Raw genomic sequence first — 21,826 nt, 5'->3', positions numbered from 1 at the left:
ACAGTGAATATTAGAAAGCCCTCTTGTTGAACCATGAGTGTGTGCAGAAATCAGCTGATGATTGCCAGGGTTCGGTATGTTTTATGGTTACGTAAGTCCTGCATCTATAGTTCTAGACAACATTTACGCGCAAAATATAAACGTAATGTATTTACTCTTTTAAGACTTTAATAACCCTTCTAGCTTTAAGTATTGATAAAAGTGTTTAGGAATCTTATAAATAAGATTTAACGATTAATGCTTTTATTTTGCGAATATCTTTTAAAAATTCTTCAATAGATTTAAAATATTTACTTGTACTATATTTGCATCTTACAAAAGTATTAACTAATACCGACTGAAAATAAATAAAGATTTTGAATATTGTTTAATGGACGTTTGAAAAAAGCTCTTTTCCTCATTATATTATAAATAAAAGAACACTATATCATATATTAATAAAATGTTGATAAAAACTTTATTTTAAAAATAATCTCTTCGTACTTTTAACAGTGCTATTGGCCTATGTATTTGTAAACGATTGGAATGTTTAAATCAAAGTATTCTACAATTATTACTATTGTCACTTTTTATATTCTTCATTATTGCCGTTTATCTTAACACTGTAGCTCATGCTTGCATATACATAATAATAACTTTATATTAAATTAATATTTGCTTTCTCACAGAGAAAATTCTAACGTCAAATGTTTTCACATTCAAATTTCTTACGAATTAAAAGATTTATTATTTTGTATCGATTATCATGTAATTCGAGTTTTCATTCATTAGCATGGTTTACAAATTTTAACATAAGACGCTTTAAAAAATCATCCCTCCCTTATACACAATAATTTAATTTAGATTCAATAATTTATTTAAAAAATTGATTGATTATTAAAGACGTCATGAAAATACAAAATATACGTATACAAAAAATATTACCAGCTTAATTTATGTAAAACTCGATTAAATTGTAAAAAAATGTTATATCTAAAACATAATAAATTATGATAAACAAATATTCATCTTAAAATTAAGGTATTCAATTATAAAGCTAGCGAAGCATTAATTTCCTAAATCATTATAGATTCTTGCGATCTTTTCATAAAATACCAAACAAAGAATCGTATGCGGAGCTATTCTTAACCATGTTGGAAAAACCCCTTTGTAAAGTCCAAAAATACCTTCGGTTTTAAATATCTTGTATAATGCATCGAAAAGTCCATTGTATAAAACACCATTACCTTTTACATCCGTCCCTAAAGATATTAAGATTAATTTAATAAATGCAAACTTATTTAAAATAGATTTCATAAGACTTAAAACATTTTTTAATAATATAAGTATAAAATATAATATGTAAGTTACCTTGATTATATAAACGTGTTGCTAAAACATCGAATGGTTGCATAGTTATTGCTACACAACTTCCCCCAAGTAAAGATGCCACAAAAGTCAATAATATTGGCTTTCCATTATATATCTGAAAGAAAAGTATAGAATTAATTTTACGTTTGAAAATATTTATTATTATAATATAGAAAATTTTCCGATGTGTAATATAATGTATCAAAATGATTTTGATCAAGTGAACTACTTACTTTCTCAAATTATAATTTAACACTAATCGCTAAGAAATTTAAAGCATTTTGAAATCCGTGCGTCATTGTCTTTACAAATAAGCTCATAATATTATGTGCTAAGTATGATATTCTTATATATGGATAAAATAGAAAATGAATAAAATGTACTGCCGAAATATAGATGGATAACAATGAAATAAATTGCATATAAAGCTGCGAAGAAAAGGATAGTATCAAAGTTAATTTTCATTCCTTGCCTCCATAGGTCTGAGCCAATCGGAAAACAGTCCAAAGCAAGTAAGTTGTGTTGCCGAACCAACGAAGACTCGAGGGATGTTTGCGTACCAACCGCGATAGAGACCCAAAAAACCGCCATTTTGCCACAATAATTTTAAAGCTGATATCGTACCACCATGGTTATGCTGATGTCCCACTGCTATTGTTTGGGCCGACTGAGCTTGAAGCTGGGTCTTCACCTTAAACAAAATTTGTTTTATTATTATTATTATTATTATTATTATTATTATTACTATTATTGTTATTGTTATTGTTATTATTATTGTTGTTATTATTATTATTATATTTGAAATAAAAACTGTCTTGGGCACTGGTTTTAATAATGCTTTTATTAAGTAGTAGGATCATTCGGATAAATTTTTAATTTATATTTAATATTTAATATTTCTAATTTATGCAACATTAGATTATATTCATGCAGATTGTCTAAAAATCTATAAATAATACTTTTCATTCAAATAATTATTTATACTAAATAGAAAAAATTTGGACAAGAAATTAGTAATATATTTAATTAAGCGTATGGAGCTGCATTCTATAATAATTCTGATTAATGATTTGTAAGTCTAAAGTATTATATTGCAAGTTATTTTATTTTAATATTACGTTCATTAAATACCAATTTACCATTTTTATAAGAAGAATTATATCCTATCAATTCTATCATTTTAATTTATTTCGTCTTTTTTTGTGCGTAACTTTGTGCGTAACTTTGTGCGTAACTTTGTGCGAATTAAACCACTAAAATGAAATAATAATTTAAAAGAAATATATGTCTAACAATCTCAATTTACCAAATACAAAGGGCTTCCAATAATAGCACCAATGCTGCCAGCGACTCCTGAGACTAACACAGTTCTCAAGATATTCGTTTCTCCATCGTCATTTAAAGTCAATTGATATCTTTTAGCCAAGTTGTAAGAACCCAATCGCGTACCATTGAGTACCACCTGAAAACCTAAAGCCGGCACGATCCCCGATTGTAGAGCGAAAAGACCCTCGTGCCGGGCGATTAAGTATGCCGCGTGGAAGGTGTTGCGATAGACCTTGCGATAAGAACCCCGAGCCTCCAGTTCACCTTGGAGCTGCAGCCGGATCTTAACGACGTCGATGGGGTTTGTGAAGAAACCAGCACCAACGGCGGCAGCGGCTCCGATTACGAATTCAGCGCCTGGTCTACTAGGAAACGTTTTTCAAAGCATAAGCTTTTAATGATAAATAATAATAATAATAATAATAATAATGACTTCATCGCTAATTGATCATAATTATCAATGCGTTTCAAACAAAATATAACCTTTTTAAACAATTAAAATATAACACTGTCGGAGATTGTGTTAGAATAATCTTGAAATTTTTATTATTATAGTTATTTTCCAAAATTTTAAATAATTCAAAATTATATGTAACAACAATATTGGATTATTTATTAAAAACGTGTATCAATGTACGTGTTAATAATGTCTTTACATGTGGATACATAAAGCATATGAGAAAAAAGTTTGTGAACTGTCTTGTTGGTTTTTACCAATGTATTGATTTATTTGTTAAGAATGATGGTACTTTGTTTGAAAATAAATTTAATCATAGAATTAGAAATAATCATGACAGTGTTAAGCTGCAATAAAAATCCTCTAATAACTTGAGTTTATTAAATATGCGAATCATGTTGAAACTAATTTCATAAAAAATTAATTTAAGTCATTTCAATTGTATTTTTTTCAATTGTCTCTTCATACAACGGGCCATCAATAGTAAAATTTTAAATACATTAAATAAAAAACTTATCAATTATTAACAATTAATTATAAAATTTAGCTTCTTGTTAAAATAAATAATATTAACAAAAGAAAAATATTTTAATTTACTATACAATTATTTTTATAATATGATAAAATATATTAATTTATCGAGTGCAATAAAATATGTTTTTCAAATAATGCATAAAACAGTGTCTATTTGGACAATTATATTAGAATGATTTATTTTTTCATATTAATTTTTGTTATTCCATTAAAAGCAACAATTTATTGACACTATAAAAATATTATTAGTCAATAATTTATCTTTTAAACGTTGTAATTAAATTAACAAATTATAATGAAATTTCGAATAACTTTTAAGAAAAAAAATTATTTTATCAACAACATTTGTGATGATATTTTGATTTATTTATTTTACGCAGTATCGAATCAATAAATTTCTAACAATTTCATCATTTATATTATATATAAATTTATTAAATGTATTTTATATTTAAGAATTATTTAAAATTGACTACTGTATCGTTTATATTATTTGTTATTAGAATTTAATTTATTTACAATTTAACGCAGTAATAGAAGATTTTAATTAGGATATTATGTAAAGCTAATACAATATATAGCAAATATATGTTATTAATTATTAAGAAAATTATTTAATAAAGTTATATATTGTATATTATGTAATAACTACTATGAATATTCGTAAATTTTCTGTTATTTCTAAAGTAATAAAATATTATTTAAAAAAATTATTGAATTGCAATTACCTTCCAATGTTCATTGCATCGCTATGACATAATGGTAAAATAAATTAATAAAAATTATTTTTCAAAAATCTATTATGAAATGTTATTAACCATACTGATAATTATAAAATGATCTAGGCCGTTGTCTATTATAGGGAATATCTCACGTTTAAAGTTCTACTGTACTAGCGAATTGCAATCGAAATTTTCGCATTAATAATCAAGTTGCGTGTAATTTAATATATTTTTACATTAGTATTGATTACATTAAATATTGAAATTAATTTAATGAAGAATAATATGATGTTTGTATTTGATAAATACCATGTATATATATATATATATATATATATATATATATATATATATATCATAAATAACAAAACTTTTAAATAAGTTTTCTTACTCCAACTCTGCCTTCGACTGAAAAATGACCGAAATACCTAATACGCCAGTATACGTGAAGTAATTTAAGAAAAAATATAATTGATAAATAAACTAGTATAATTATTGTTAAAATATTAAGCTTAAATAAGTAAAACTAAGAGAGGCTGAAATACTATTGTGAGCGGAGCTTAAAAAACACGAAGCAGCCTTGAATTTGAAAAGAATCCGGAACATATAGTAGGTCAATATCCGGCATGAGCACATGACATAAAGTTTTCTCCACATTATGTAATTCGTCGTCATGAGGCATTGCTCTACTATACGTTAAAGGAGTAGCGAAAGAGATTGAACGATTAAGAAATAGAAAAGCATTGAATTCAACATTTAAATAAGAAATTATAGATGAACACGTGGGAATCAGAGGATTTACTTACGGTTTATCACTTGTCATCACGTGCTTTGGGCTAAGAGCACTTATTCTTAAGCAAGGCTTTGCGTTTGGCGCACACGAATTACAACGTTAGAGGACAAGTTGCCGCGTGTCACACTTTTCGATGCTTTTCGTAAGACTGCAGACATTATCCTCGTGTATCTTGGCCTTCGCTGTCTATCATCGACAGCGACACTGACGCACACTAAGCAGCCCAGTGGCCAACCCCAGCATAAAACGAAGCCGCGTGCAAACTGTTTACAATGTGATGACGACTGGCATCATCTGGCGGCATCTTTCAGTCATCTTGAAGTCTCATTCGCGCATCTTTCATTCCGCTCCATTCGAACACGCTGTTGCGACAATCATTTTTTTCTTCTGTTTCTTATGAAGTGCGTACTCCTAGAAAATTGTACCTAAGTTGTTAGATTGTAAAATTTTTAATTTTTGCTGTAAAACTAAAATCGATCCGTTAATTTCCAGATATTTATGTTTATATCTTGAATTATTTTTGTTTCTTAATTCTATCATTATTGCATCATAAATATGATTTCAGTCTATCAATATTGTCGAATAGATGTGATGAAATTTCTACGTCATCGAGTATTATAATTACACTTATCGGTTATGACTCACTATATATATAATTCAATTTTTTTTTTTTAATAAATTATCGTTCTAAAATTTGTTTTCATTCAATGAACTTCATTTTACATTTTCTATAATAAAATTATTAAAAACAAAACGTGTAACTGATAATGCATACGCCACAGTCATATTTACATTAAACTTAAAACTAAGAATTACGAAAATAAAGGTTCTATTAAAATATTTTATTTTTTTCTTATTCATTTAATATTGCCTGAATATTTCCAATATGGATTACAAAAAATATATATACTAAAATAATATTTTCATAAAATTATGTATTGTTAGAATTCAATTACGAAAAGTTCATATACAAGATTAATTTAAAAAAAAAAAAAACTTATAGTTATAAATCGAAATTAAATTAAAAAATAATTTTAAACTTAAAATAAAGAAATTCATACTTTACTGAATTTCACGAGCATCAAATTAAATATTAAAATAAATTTCAAAGCATCAATATGTAATGGAATATCTATGAGTCTAGTAAAAAAAAATATAATTTATTCTTATATCAACAAAATTATTTGTTTTCACATTCTTTAACCCAAATTACACGATAATTTATATAATACGAATTTAATAATCCATATATAATTTTTAAAAGAGATAATTATTTACAATTCGAAATGAATATTTGATTTAAGATAAATTCAGTTATATTCTATTATACAATTATGTTTTTAAATATTCGTCTTTAAAATATTAAATAAATAAAATCTTTCTATCATTGTTAAAACTTACATATTTATAAATACAGATACAATAAATTTGATAAGTAAATTATTGATCATTGTTGTTCAATTAAACTAAATGTTTAATAGTAAACAATAAAATAATAAAATTCTATTTTCTATTATGCTAAACGCTTTAATAATAACTGAAAGTATTGATAATACACTTATTATGCATTTATTTGTAAAATTGTTATGATGATTAGAATATAAATAAAATAGTAAGATAAAGTATGATATTGATAAAGTAGACATTAAGTATATATATATATATCTGATAATTAATGTTTGCTTTACAAGCATTTAAATTGCTACATAATGCAATAAACGTTGATTGCAATTTTTATACTACATTGTACAACTTTTTTTTATATAGCGATGAATTACCGCTTAGTTTTCCTTAAGTCAATAGAAATTTAATTTACAAATATTATCCAAAGACATTCCTAGTATATGAAAACGCGATTTTTGTAAAATGAATATCATTCCAATCTGCGCAACATATTTGTGCTTTATTCTAGCTTTATTTATATAAGAATTGAAAAAATTATAGATTATGTTCATTTGGTCATTCCTATTTTTATGCTAATACACGATAAGGATCGATAATAGTGAATATAGAGGGAGAAATTTTTCATCATTTAAACTTTAGTTAGCAATAATCGATGATTATAGAGTTATACCTAATGAATTGTGAATTCAAAAAAGTTTTATGAATCACAAAATATATAACATTAAATCTACTTTAACCTTTGCTTATTTTTCATAAATATTTTTAATATATAATCGTAAGATTTTCCCTACTATAAATTCAATTACTATGTTGTTTTTATTTTATACAACTTTTCCAACAATCTATGGCATTTCTAATGAACAATTTTTTTTAATTACCTACAAATTTTTTATTAACTAATAGTAAATATAAATTTGAAAAAAAATTGTAGTAAACCAATTTTATAAGTATGTGTATCCATATGCATATGCAATATACAATTTATATATAAATAATCTAAAAAATTGCATTAACTTCAACTAATGAATTATTGAATCATATGTATTATTTCGAATATTTATATACACATAATTATATCTAATTTGTGTTTAGATGTTTAGAAAAAATCGAATATGCGCCAAAATCGAAGCTTTGCTGTTTTTATTTAATTATTACGTCAGCGTAATGTGATTTATTAACTTTTTTTTTTACAAAATATATGCTTTTTTATCTTTTATTAATTTTCTTTCACAATTTTATAAATACTTTATAACTCTATTATATCAATTTTTATTTTAAATTAATAATATAAATAATTATGTATCATCGGACAAGTGCATAATTGACAATTTCTAATATTCGACATGAATTAAAATTAACAAAAATTATTATCTAATAAAAATAATATGATACAAACTAAAAAAAAAAAGGAAAATTATACAAAAGATAAAGCAAGAAATACAATAATCATAATTAGTTTTTTATAAATATAAATTTATTTTCATTATCTCAATAAATCAAAATATATCAATACATATTTAATGTATAAAGTATATTATAATTATGAGCGTCCGTTGATAAATAAATGAATGAAATAAGATAAAAGTGGTCGTGTTAAAATAGAATATTTAAATTAAATTATTCAATTGTAAATCGATTTATACAGAGAATACTTACTTAAAACTTAACTTTAATTAATGTATCAATATTAAATATTTTTTAAATAAATTTTATAATAAGAAATTATGCATAGCACGGTGATCATCTAAATATAATGTAAATAAATGAATAAAAAAAATTTTAAGATTTTTTTTTTTTTTATTGAAGTATTTTAATAAAAAGCAGACATATAACAAGAATTATAAAATTACTTCTCTAATCTCATAAAAAACTAAACCATTTGAAAATAAAGTACGAATATATTACTTTTTATTCATAATTAATTGTTTTATTATTTTACTAATCTATCACTCATTTGAAATACCTTTATAATAATCTAATATCATAATAATTTAATATATTATATATCACATTAAAAATATTAATTTTTCTATTATAGAAATATAAATTCTTAAATTTTTAAATGTACCTATATAGTATTTAATGTATTAAGCGATAGAATAGCAATATTTACAAATTGCATATTAATTTTTGTATTGACAATAGATATCTAAAGTATTGAAAATCTATTCAAAATAAAATAATAATAAGCAGGTTTTGATAAAGCAGTGTATTTGTAATATTTACACTTCTAATATCAGACAAACCAATAAATTCTCTAAGAAGAATATAAATTGAAACGAATACATTTTAAAATAAAAATTCAAAACGAACATACAAATATAATTATTTTTAGAAAATTTTTATGTAAATTATAATATGGTCATTATAAAATATAAGTCACAATATTCATTGCAGAGAATAAATTATTTCTATATTTAACAAGTATTATGTAAAGAAAATACCACTAGCGTTCTTCAAATTTAATTATTATGCAAAAAAATACTTATATTAACGTTAAAATTAATTGTATTGTTGGCATCTTAACAATTCTATGATTTATGACATAATTTAATAATTATTATTTCTATCAGTATCAAAATATATTTAAGTTAAATTTCAATTTATTTTCTGTACTTATTACTTATTGAAAGATTTAAAAAAAAAATATAGATAACTTTAAAGATATCGTGAATATATATATATATATATATATATATATATTTATATATATATAAACAGTTAATTTGAAATCTGAGTATTGAATTTGAATATACAAATGAAATTTCAATATAATTTTTTTAAATAAGAATTTCTTCGCAAAGAATCACAATTTTTCCATTAATTATGAAATTAATATTTTAATAATACTCGTCATATAATTGCGCGAGATTTTCATAAAAAATTTGACAGAGAATTACATGGGGCGCACTTCTCAATAAAGTAGGAAAAATTCCTTTGTAAAGGCCAAAAAAGCCTTCAATTTTAAATACTTTATACAATGCGTCGAATAAACCATTATAGTATACACCTTTTCCTTTCACATCGGTACCTAAAATAAATTTAAATACTTGTCAAGCTATTTGATATTTAATTCTTTAGATAAGTTGCCAAAAGAATTTACTTTCATACAATCCTAATTGAAATTGAAATTTTAAAGATTAAGGTAACGTATACAAAATTTAGGCAAGAATAAATGAATTAACATAAATATGACTTTGCCATTAATTTATTATGAATAATAAGTAACATTTATTTTAAACAATCGATACCATTAATAAATACTATAAACGGTATATGTTTTAACAACATGAATTATTTATGTCCTTTTGTAGATGCAAAAAGAACGCATATTTTATATGCAATCAAAAATAACATTATTTTATAGTAATAAAAATTGTATTATTTATATTTCATCATATTCAATATAGATATAATCGTTACCAAAACAACCATCTATAAATACAGATTGTAAAGTTAAATTTATTTTAATTTTTAAATATTTACTTTTATTCAATATTTAGATACTGAGATGACTATTATAAAATAATTGGTTGTTTGAATTTATAAAGATTTGTAGACAATAAAACTTGCTTTACCTTGATTATAAAGTCTTGTGGATATAACGTCAAACGGTTGCATTACCACTGCCAAACAACATCCACTGATAAGTGATCCCACAAATGTTAAAAGTAATGGTTTATGAGTGAATGGCTATAAACATTAATTTATGTTTAAATTTCTTTAATATCAAATCAATATCTAAACGTTTAAATGTTGTATATTATAAAATTTATAACAAAATCAAATGAAACACAAATTACTGAATTGTATTTGTCATAATTAATAGAATACATGAGCATTTGCTTTAATAAAGAAGTTGATAGCGTGTTTAAAACTATGTGTAACATATAAATTATTACGATAAATGTTTATCAAACGTAAGATAAAAAAATACAAGTTTACAATGACAAAGGAATAATTATAATTCATATTAATACATTTGTAATTACCACAGTCATATACATTTCTTATGAATGAATGAATGAGCCAAAGGTTTATATAGAACATTAAAACGATAAAACAAGGCACATTTATTAGCTATCATCATACACATTAATCAATTGGTTAACTTTAATGCAAAGTTCATCGTGGCTCGTGTACCTCAAGAGATTTTAGAGAATCAACAACAAGACCGAAGACTGTGAGTTGTGTCGCAGAGCCAATGAAGGTTTTCGGAACATTTGCATACCAACCCTGATACAGACCAAAAAAGCCGCCCTTCTTCCAAATGTACCTGAACGCGTCTAAGGCTCCCGTATGATGATGCTGAAAACCGACGGCAATACTCTTTGCTGACTGCGATTGCAATTGCGTTTTTACCTAAAAATAATTAATTCCTGAATATACTTACCATTTATGAGTTTCGACTTTTTTTTTTTTTTTTTTTTTTTTTTTTTTTTTTTTTTTTTTAAATCAATGACGAGGTTTGGACATTTAATAAAGTAAGATTATCATCGTATAGGATACATTCGAAAATTATATAAATGCGATGTCGATTTTCTATAATTAATAGAACAAGCTTGTTTTAATGAATTATTATACAGTCTATAAGAATGCGTTATATTATTTTAATTATTAGTCCAAATAGTGTTATAAGCATATATAAATATTACTATCTAATAAAATATAAAACTACAAATTCACATAGCTACAAAACCATACGAATTTTTCTTTATTGTATATTAGAGAAAAATAAAAACTGATAAATCAATTTTTATAACCAAGATTTATTTAACATGATCTATTTATGTAGTGAACTTATTTCATCGAGTTCTTTAAAGATTAAATGCTTCGCTATAGATTCGTTAAAAAATTTTTTTTTTTTAAATAATTTTATCTATAGATATAAAAAAAATGAAATATGTATTTTATTAATATTTTGTTAATTTTAATAATATCTCATTAATAATATTACCATTACTTTGTAATAAAGGGCGTAAAAATTAAATGAATAAACACAGTTAAAAGCAATGTGTTGTATTATTGTAAAAAAAACGTAGGAAGAACAAAAGCTTTGATTAAGAGGTAGCAAGGATGCCAATAGCCAGATTTTTGTCATAGGTTCTCAAGCCCTTACCAAATAAAATGGGCTTCCGGCAATAGCTCCACTTATTCCAGCTACACCGGATACGAGGGCAGTCTTGCCAATGCTTGTCTCGCCTTTATCATTGAGTATGATACCATATCGTTTGGCGCAGTGATAAGACCCAAGGCGTGTGCCATTGAGAAAAACCTGAAAACCTAAAGCCGGCACGATCCCCGATTGTAAAGCGAAAAGACCCTCGTGCCGGGCGATTAAGTATGCCGCGTGGAAGGTGTTGTGATAGACCTTGCGATAAGAACCGCGAGCCTCCAGTTCACCTTGGAGCTGCAGCCGGATCTTGACGACGTCGATGGGGTTTGTGAAGAAACCAGCTCCTACTCCCGACACTGCCGCGAATACGAATTCCACTCCTGGTCTGAAATTCCATTGTGGGAGTAAAAAATGATCTCATTTACAGAGTGAAAGAGACAGGGAGGTAAAACAGTATTTTCCTTTTAACTATTTAAGCATTCATTTTAATGAAGTTTGATAACCATGTATATTTGAAATTCTTACCGATACTTAACATTTTTACAATTAATTATAGAATCACTAATCATACAATTCATATACTAATTGAAAAAAACCATATGTTTTATGAGATTTATATGGTAGGTCCTAATGTTTTGCGATGTTAATTGTTGATGAAAAAAAAAAAATTAAGTATCGACATAATTCGACCAAAAATGTTTTTAAAAAATTATTAAGTATAAATATTACGAGTATAAAATATGTTAAATGTAATTGGAAATACATAATGACCATTTTATTATATATATATACATAAATCTTTTTGTTATGTTATTCATTTAATGTACACTAAGTTGTTTATGCTTTGTTGTTTAAATTACGTAGCTAAACGTTCTAATAAATTAAAGTACTCATAAAATAATTTGAAGATAACTTATTTATATTTGAAAAATAATATTAAACTAAATTAAAAGTATCTATAAAATTTGTTTAATATTAAATATCTCTTGAACGTGTAGAATTTGCGCAAGTATTAGATGTTTTTCAATGAGTCAACTACTCCTTCTATCTTGGACATTTAATTAAATGTGAAACAAAATAATTATCTTATTTAATAAGAGACTAATATTAATCATACGATTAGAAGGCCTTCATACATGTCTTAATATAGTGACCGAAAAGAAGATTGCAGCTATATTTAGTTATAGCTTCTATTTGACACTACTACTAAAACAAACGAGAACATAATTTTCTATAACTATAGTAACGCAATAATAATGTTATTTGACATAAAACAACACTTAACTATTGCGAATCAACAATAAAACAAAACAAAAAATAAAAAATTATTTTATATGTGACATTATTAATTTATTGAAATGACATTATTCTTATAAATAAATAGAAATTTAAACAAATCATAAAACAATCTCGGATTACTCTATAATAAAAATTAATGTAAAAGAACATTTAAATTTTGGATCAACTTTTTTAAAAACTTCATTTAACGTAGTACAAAGCAACTCATTTCTACAAAATAATTTTAATAAAAATAACACATTTTGTATGAAATATATTTAAAATTTCCATAAGCTTAAACTGAATTTTGTATGTTATATCTCGTAATATAATGGCACCATTGAAAATATTAATTTACAAATTTATATTATTAAAGATCCCATTCCAAAATTGACATAAACGACGTCTTAATATTCTGAATTCCCACAGGACAAAATCTTATGCACATTTGAAGCTATAATTCGCGTGAAGGATAATGATTGAAGCATAATTTACTAAATTCAAATCATTTATTCAGATTAAAGTATAAACATAAACAACAACGAATTATTACCTTCTTTTTTTTTTAAGTTTTATAAAACTCAATAATTGAATAAATCATTACTTGGAAATTTAAAACTAAATATATCCATAAAAAATAATAAACAAGACAAACAAATATTATTAAAACTACTGATATTAATGCAAAAATTGCAATAACAAATCAAAATTGTAATATGAAATAATTTTAATAATATTAAATAAGTTTTAATAATATTTAATAATATTAAATAATTTATAAAAAATAAGTTGACTATTATTAAAAAAATGTATAAATTATTCGTAAAATATATAAATAACAAGTTTTAATAATAGTTTTACCTACCTTTTATCATTTTTAATATTACTAGTTGTGAGTGAAAAATGAGTCTTAGTCTTACGACGAGGAATCTAACCGAATTTTAGGAATACTATTTGAATGAAATACTGTAGGTTAAATCTATAAATATGTCGCTTATAATATATTATTGATCGTAATATTTATTTTGAGCTTTGATACATTTAAAAACATTTTTGTGTTATTTATAGGTTTAAATTTTTATAAATTTATTTATTTATAGTCCGTTTTCAACATTTTTAGAATTAAATTTTTATTCAATTCCTAACTTTTATAGATAATATCACAATAAACAATATAATTAAATATTTCTTGAATAAACATAACTTTAACATTCTTTGCTTATTTCAATGTGAATTGTATTTTATATGAATTATGATAAATTTCAGTAAAAAAACAGATGTGCATTTACATTTTAAGGCTGTTTACTATTCTATATCTATCAGCTGACTACTCCGAACTAATTTTGAACTTTTGCCAAACTATTCATTAATTTCTTCTGCAATTATTGATGATTCATTTGTATATCATATCTACGATCATTTTTAATAAAAAATGTTATTAATAAAACTGCTAGATCTATAATAAAAAGTTTATAATCATTCGCCGATTATTTTACTATAATGGTTCATCAGTAAATTACTATATATCGCCAAGCCTACAAATAAAATTTTAGCTTACAAAGGTGCATTAGTGCTGACTGCATTTACGTAACTGAACTTTTATATTCTTGAATTAACTACTTTTAAATTTTCGAATGACTCGTACTCAGATGATCTTGTTCTACATTAGTTCACATAAATAGGATATTAATTTTTTTATTTTATTTTTATAAAATTTTATTTATAATGTACGTGTTACCTGACATTTAAAAAAAATTAATATATTGTAAAAGAACATTATACATTATGCATATTATACTGGAATACATTTATCAATAACTAAAGGACCAATGCGAGGTAGATAAAGCAAAGTCTTACGGTCTATCGGCTTTCGTGTCGAATATCATTGGCATCTTTGTAGTGGATGAAAAACGAAAATTCGAATTATTTTTCTGATAGATCTTCGATTAATGGCATTTGGTATCGGTTGCGTGTTTCAACTGTATATTCGCGTGCATTAGCGTTGATGATTGCAATTCCCTTCATTCATGTATACGAATTTTACGTAAAACACCCGGACACCGATAAGAACATTATTCTAAATAAAACCAACCAGTATGTATTACAACACTAAAGATGGTAACTTTCATTGCGACTGCGTAATGACGTCATCACACATTTCATTTGTTGAACAGCCAATATATTGAGCATGCAGCTTGACATTAAGCTCGCATTAAAGTCGAACGATTAATTATATTATATTATGTATCATCGAATAAATTTTTCATTTATTAGAAAAAGTGACTTCATTAGTAGTATCTATATGCTCAGTGCAATTTTTCAGTAAAAACGACTGTATACAAAATTAGATAATAAGCTTGAAAGCTCATTTTTATGAACTTGAATTCTCATTCGACATAAAAATGCATCAAATTTTTTATTTAATGTAGTAAGTTTAATGTAGTAGTTATTTTCTACATAATATAATTATTAATGTACTATTTCTTCTTCTGATAAAAACTAAGATATATAATAATGTATGTAAATCTTTTAATTGTATTAAAATTTATAAATAATTACAAAACAATTGCTTTATATTGTTTTAAATTTTTCTTCTTATAGAAATCATATGTCTAGATAAAAAATTTAATATAATTAACAAAAAAATAATCAAAATATTTTTTTATTTGATTAAAAATCAAATTGTCACATAAATTTAAAATCGTATTTTTAAAAAATTTATATTATTGTAATTATTACAATGTTACGAGCGTTAATAATATGATAAAACAAAAATTAATCTGTAAATATAATACGAATCGCATGTGTTTACAATTATTGTATATACATACTACACAAATTTTAAATTATATAGCATCATCAACTATAGTATAAATCCATCTAAAAAATATTTAGATAATTTCGGATCATTTAGTAGCATACTGTAATTTTAATATATACTCCTTTTTATTTTAGAAAGTTAATATTTAGCTTTTATTTATTGTACTTCATATAAAACTCATTCTTATATATCCAACTTCAATATAGCAATACTTAGTTATTTATAAACGAATAGCTTTATTTATTAAAATAAAAATTCAATTTGCTTTAATATTATTAAGTAACTTTATATTATATTTATTAAAAATCACATTTATTAAAAATATTTAAAAATTATATTGCTGTTTAAAACATTAAGAATTCTATCTGTGTGATTACACACTCAAATTAATATCTTTTAATTCGAATTAAAATAAATCAAGAATTAATAATGAAAAATTAGGAATAATCATATTAATGACAAGATTACATTACTATATAACTTTAATATTATTTTTCGTAAAAGAGTTAATATTTACAATAGTAATTGTTAAAGAAATTTGTTAGAGATATGAATGATATATCCCTTGAAATCGACGTAAACATCGACTTAACATTTGCATTTGACACCGACACTGAAATAACAAAGAACTATTCTTTTAATTGCTGTACCTTGAACGGGTCCATATTAATTAGTTTATTTGCATCATACTTGTTTACGCACGCATTAATACACATTCAATATTAGACTTGCACCGACTCATTCTTTGTCATTTGTAACTTTCTGATAACTTAGTGTTTATTTTCCTAAGTACTAGTAAATGCATTTCTTGAAAAAATAAAACATTTACTCTCAGGCATTACGCGATCCTAATTTTTTCATTACATTCAGTCCCTTCTCTTCGTACTCTTCACGCATTATCCAAACATTATTTCGATCTTTGATTATATCGGCTAACACAGCTCCACCAATAAATACCACGTCTTTTCTTCTAGGCGAGTCCTCGATTTTAATTTTGAATTTCTAGATAATAAAGCAATAGATATGTACGTATATTTATTTACCCATCAAGATTTTTAAATTGTTTATTTTAATTAAAAATAATAAATTATAAAATTATAAATAATGCTTATAATAGTTATTATGAATAATAAATTATAAATAATACTTTAGATTTTTGTAGATATTTAATCAAATAGAACACTCTGAGAAAGTTTAAAGTATAAAAAAATTACTATACAATTTTCTAAATTTATCAAATTTCTTACAAAATATAATAATTAAATTTAATGTATTTCAATTAATTGAATTAAAAGTAACATTTAAGCGTATGGATACAATAGTATTTTAAATATTAATTTCAAATACTATGAATCATTTATTATTTTTAGTTCAATTGAACTATTCATATAACATAAAATAAAATATAAAACATATTTACATCATAATGGAACTAAATATCTATCGATACTGACTATAATTAGTAAAAAAATATCAAGATATTATATGTTTAAGCAATTTCTAAAAGTAAAGATTATAACTAAGAAACATATTTAACTTACATTTAACTTTGTAGTATCATTTTTTAAAACTCTTTGTAAATAAAGTTGCTTAATTTCTCGTTCAAGTCTTGAAGGCAGGCCGGGATACATAGTACTACCACCGCTAAGTACAATGTGTTTGTATAATTCGCTCCGCATATCAATATCAGCTGACTGAATTGTATTAAATACTAATTCGGCAATGCCTTGAGCTTCGACATTGATCAAATGTGGCTGAAACAGAGCTTCAGGAGCAGCAAATCTTTCACCTCCTACTTTGATTACTCGACCATCTGGTAACTGAGAAAGAAATATTTTTGTCAAAATTTCAAGTAGATAAATTATTTCAATTAATGATCAACGTTATAAAACATTTATTAATTAGTTGTTTCTGAAAATAAAATGAATAAAATGATTTTGCTTACTGTATACGATTCTACTAAAACAGTTGTTTCAACTGCTAATTTTTCCTCTGTTTCAATATCATATCCAATATAGCATAATTTTTCCTTTATCATTCTTACAGTTTCAAAGTCTGCTGAATGATTAAATGCATAACCACGTTGCAGTAGCAGCTTAATGAGGTACATAGTTATATCACGTCCAGCAATATCTAACCTTCGAGTGAGATGTGGTAAAGCATATTCTTCATATACTGGACATATATGAGTTACACCATCGCCAGAATCAACAACGACACCACTAATCAAACCCTGAGCATACAGTGTTAGTACAGCTTGAATTGCAATATGCGTTCCAGAAAATTGATACTTTTCAAACATTACCTATAATATAAATTAAAATCAATAGAAAGCTAAAGTATATTTATATAATAAATTTATCGTTGCTTCAAGCAAATTATATATTTCAAATTTCAAATATTTGAAGAAATAATTCATTATAAAAAATATTTCATACTTCTATCATTTTTTCTCTATTTGTTATTGGGTTCATCGGTGGCTCTGTTAACAATATTTTACATTCTCGTGGATCAATGTTCATCTTTTCTGGTCCAAAAGTATAATCCCACACATGACACATATCTTCCCAGTTCCTGTAATAACAAGTCATTCAAATTACTTACCAAGTTTTTATAAGCAATTGATTTATTTTTAATTTATAATAGTAGTAAATTCATACCTAACAATACCATTTTGCATTGGATAACTAATCTCTAGCATTGATCGTAATTTACTAGCTTCTTCACCAACCATGAGGTCCTGTGAAAAAGTTTTGAGACGATTATCTCGCTTAGAAAAAAATGAGTACGATGACTCTATTATTTAATTTCACAACATAAACACTGAAGAACAACAGTCTATATCAAAACTAACTGATTTTAAATTTCTTTAAGTTTAATTTTATTATATGAAATCTACTATCAATGACAATAAGTGCATTTTAGACTTACAGGCATCTCAAGCACATCCTAGCAGAGGCAAAGGCAAGCACGCAACATACAAAAATCATTATTATTATTATTAAACACGCTCAAAATGAAAACTTACAAGGAAATTGTGGCAGTATTATTCGCTTGAAAAGGTTGTGTTAGTTCTCCTAGTGAATAAGTCATTTTGCTTTTTAATCTACTAAATGCATAAGAATAAACTAGCTTATAAAAATATAATGCCACGAAGAAAAGGGGGAAACTTTTGACAGATCGTTATCTCACTCTCTTTTTGCTAACTTGCAAGCGTGCGAGGGTGCATCGCTAAATTTTTGAATAACCGAGTTCTGATCAGTGTGTGACGTCGCGTGTGACTCCAGAAATCGACTTACACGAACACAAAATTCTTGCTGAAAATATGTAGAACACGGTAATTAGATTGTTTTTATATATATATTCTGGAACTCAGAGTACACCCAAATTTATAACTTTTGAGACATAGTCTTTTGACAAAACAAGTTGGAGAGTACTTGCTTTGATTTGTCGATCTATTTTATAAGAAATAAATACTTTACCTTGACTTCGATGTCTCCAATTTTATTGGCGGCACGGATGATGGGTCGTCCTACTATAGATGGAAATATGTGTGCTGGAAAATTGGCTCCTGCGTAGCCACACTTGATAAACTAAAATCAAACGATTTGATGAAAAAATCTATACATTTTTTAATCTTGAAAAATATATATTTTTAAAATTCTTTTATAAGAATTATGTAGTATTTGAAATATCAATTAAATTAACCAAGTATAATAGATAGTTTTCAATAAAAATACATAGCCGATACATCATAAATTACATTTTACAAACAATTTATTGCAAACAAATTTTTAATACATTAGTTTTAATGAGGAATTCTATGAATATTTGTAAAAGTATCGAAGACTACAATTATTATGTATTAGAATTTTTACAATAAACTTACGCATATTCTAGAAATAATGAATAGACTACTGATAAAATGATATCGAGATATATTTTTCAAGATAAAGATTTTAAACCCTTATTGTTATACTTAATCAGAATTACGTAAAGTGCGTATAAATTAACATTAGACTTAAAATTAATTAAAATATTAAGTATTACCTATAGGGCTCAATGGGCTCTGGGAAAGAAATGACTAAAATAATCGTAACTTAATATTTGATACAAATGTAATATAAACTAAGGATAATATAATAATCCATTGATTTCATCCTTCGAGTAGGCGCGAATCAATTAACGTAGTATATAGAAGACATACGCAACACACAATATAACCTCACCCCTGTTCCATTATCGCAGACGATGACTTTTCTGCCTTTGTTGTCCATCGTATTCCACTCTTTTTATTATTACAATCAAGCGACTTTTATCCTGGACGTTACAACTATTTCTGCTTTGAAGCGGACTTGCTTCCGACGTCCGGTATGACTAAATTGCGAAGGGCGTCGCCGGCATAGCCTTAATTTTCTTTACAACCTTTCAACATGGGAGATCTGAAGATTAAAACAAGCTCTCGCAACTCTCAAAACTGACAGCGGTGATTGTTATTCTATAGTTATATCCTGTAATTGTGCATACGATTTATAAATGTCACAAAGCAACAGTAAATAAAGTAATGTATACGCATACTCTGTATTTGAAATAAAATTAAATGCTTTTCTTCACACCTTAAGACTGTAACCCACTTACACATTGATCTGTCAAGCACAGAAACGCATTGACGTATTGACAGTCTAAAATTCAACAAAGATTATTATTACACTGCATATCGCATATGCTGATAAAACTTACTTTGGCACAATCGTATGTGCCTTCTAGTCATGTAGGGTAGAGGGCGCTACTTGTCCATTTATGCATACAAAACGCATACGCAATGCACCGCCTTAATTCCGTATTTGGAAAATATTGTTGGGAATTGACAACATGCATGGCTACTCATACTCCTAAATCATAAAACTTAAATATTAAACACTTTTTCCTTATCTACAATTATTATACAATTAATACGATTTATTTCCATCGTGATTTCATATTTCATCAAATTGTTCTTCACGTTCATTCATTTAAAATTATTAATTAAAAAAAGTATTTTAATAATTTATTAGAGAAACATTTCTTTTCATATAAGAGCAGTTATCTACGAAAAATTTTGTATTCATTTGAAATTTCGAGGCGATTTTTCATATTCATAGTATAAGCTTTATGAATTAAAATCGCTCTTGCCCATTAAACAATTGTTGTATGTTCATTTATAAAATAAGTACTTTTGGATGCGATACGAGATACTTTATTATGGCGATCTTACATAATAACATTATATTAATAATAAAACAGTAATTTCATTATTGCACTTCATTTTTCGAAAAATATTTTATTATTTTTTATTATATTATATAACTAGTACTTGTATTATTAATATATATTATAATACTATTTGTCATATTTTGTATTTATAAAACTTACACAAAAAATAGTTTATTCAAGTATTTATAAAATATACATCAATGTATAAATCTATTTGGCTAAGTAATTTTTAAAAAATGACTGATGTTTTCCTAAAGTATTTTATAATTTCTGTAAATGGTAAAATATAATATAAAATATAATCTATAAGCAAAACTATAATTTATAACAATATTATAATTATATAATGTATACTATTACATTTATCCTTTAATCTTGTTGAAAATGAATTATTTATACTATGTATTTTTTAAGTTTTCTTTCACATGTATAAATTACCAATTTCTACTTATAAACATTAATATGATTAAAAAATTTGCAAATTTTTTTTTTGTTTTTGTTTCAATTATCAAAGTCAACGATCTATTTAAATTATTCACATATTTAAAATTATAAACATTAGTAATAATGTAATAAATAAAAACATATTAAAATGTATATTTTAAACTTTAGGTCCAGTAGGTTTTAAAATTACAAACAAATAAAAAATCATTTTATAATGTAACAAAAAGCATTATTTATTTTCTTAATAACAAGAAAAAGGTGGCTTCTAACACCATTATACATTAACTATAATAATGTATTATTTTAACTATTATAAATAACAGGCGCA

At 24.9% G+C, this 21,826-nt stretch overlaps 3 protein-coding genes across 8 annotated transcripts; all 3 read right to left on the bottom strand.

The window, feature by feature from the left end:
* Positions 1 to 12: 12 nt before the first annotated feature.
* LOC105361893 (solute carrier family 25 member 35-like) lies at positions 13 to 5,463 on the bottom strand. Of its 2 annotated transcripts, XM_011499189.1 has the most exons (6): positions 5,196 to 5,463; positions 2,657 to 3,038; positions 1,823 to 2,041; positions 1,351 to 1,465; positions 1,167 to 1,241; positions 13 to 112 (listed from the first exon to the last, which is right to left on the bottom strand). In XM_011499189.1, exons 1-6 carry the CDS (start codon positions 5,210 to 5,212, stop codon positions 105 to 107), a joined length of 816 nt encoding a protein of 271 aa, XP_011497491.1. In that variant the 5' UTR covers positions 5,213 to 5,463; the 3' UTR covers positions 13 to 104. The 2 variants fall into 2 exon arrangements, with proteins under 2 accessions (XP_011497491.1, XP_011497490.1); XM_011499188.1 differs by lacking the exon at positions 13 to 112 and having other exon boundaries at positions 1,038 to 1,241.
* Positions 5,464 to 9,426: 3,963 nt separating this feature from the next.
* Positions 9,427 to 15,350, bottom strand: LOC105362039 (solute carrier family 25 member 35-like). The gene is made up of 5 exons (XM_011499364.1): positions 14,838 to 15,350; positions 11,706 to 12,087; positions 10,730 to 10,948; positions 10,165 to 10,279; positions 9,427 to 9,617 (listed from the first exon to the last, which is right to left on the bottom strand). Exons 1-5 carry the CDS (start codon positions 14,870 to 14,872, stop codon positions 9,427 to 9,429), a joined length of 942 nt encoding a protein of 313 aa, XP_011497666.1. The 5' UTR covers positions 14,873 to 15,350.
* A 1,202-nt stretch (positions 15,351 to 16,552) lies between these two features.
* Positions 16,553 to 20,556, bottom strand: Arp2 (Actin-related protein 2). Of its 5 annotated transcripts, none has more exons than XM_011499182.1 (9): positions 20,380 to 20,556; positions 20,031 to 20,312; positions 19,284 to 19,394; positions 19,101 to 19,118; positions 18,462 to 18,541; positions 18,240 to 18,375; positions 17,747 to 18,106; positions 17,343 to 17,621; positions 16,553 to 16,803 (listed from the first exon to the last, which is right to left on the bottom strand). In XM_011499182.1, the coding sequence occupies exons 2-9, from the start codon at positions 20,076 to 20,078 to the stop codon at positions 16,633 to 16,635; spliced, it is 1,203 nt and encodes a 400-aa protein (XP_011497484.1). In that variant the 5' UTR covers positions 20,079 to 20,312; positions 20,380 to 20,556; the 3' UTR covers positions 16,553 to 16,632. The 5 variants fall into 5 exon arrangements, with proteins under 5 accessions (XP_011497484.1, XP_011497485.1, XP_011497486.1 ...); XM_011499183.1 differs by having other exon boundaries at positions 20,031 to 20,299; XM_011499184.1 differs by having other exon boundaries at positions 20,440 to 20,556.
* Positions 20,557 to 21,826: the final 1,270 nt, after the last annotated feature.

This window comes from Ceratosolen solmsi, unplaced genomic scaffold (assembly GCF_000503995.2).
Source record: "Ceratosolen solmsi marchali unplaced genomic scaffold, CerSol_1.0 scaffold2, whole genome shotgun sequence".
NCBI lineage: Eukaryota > Metazoa > Arthropoda > Insecta > Hymenoptera > Agaonidae > Ceratosolen > Ceratosolen solmsi.
Note: the sequence above shows the minus strand (reverse complement) of the source record. Positions and strands in the feature narration are given on the sequence as shown.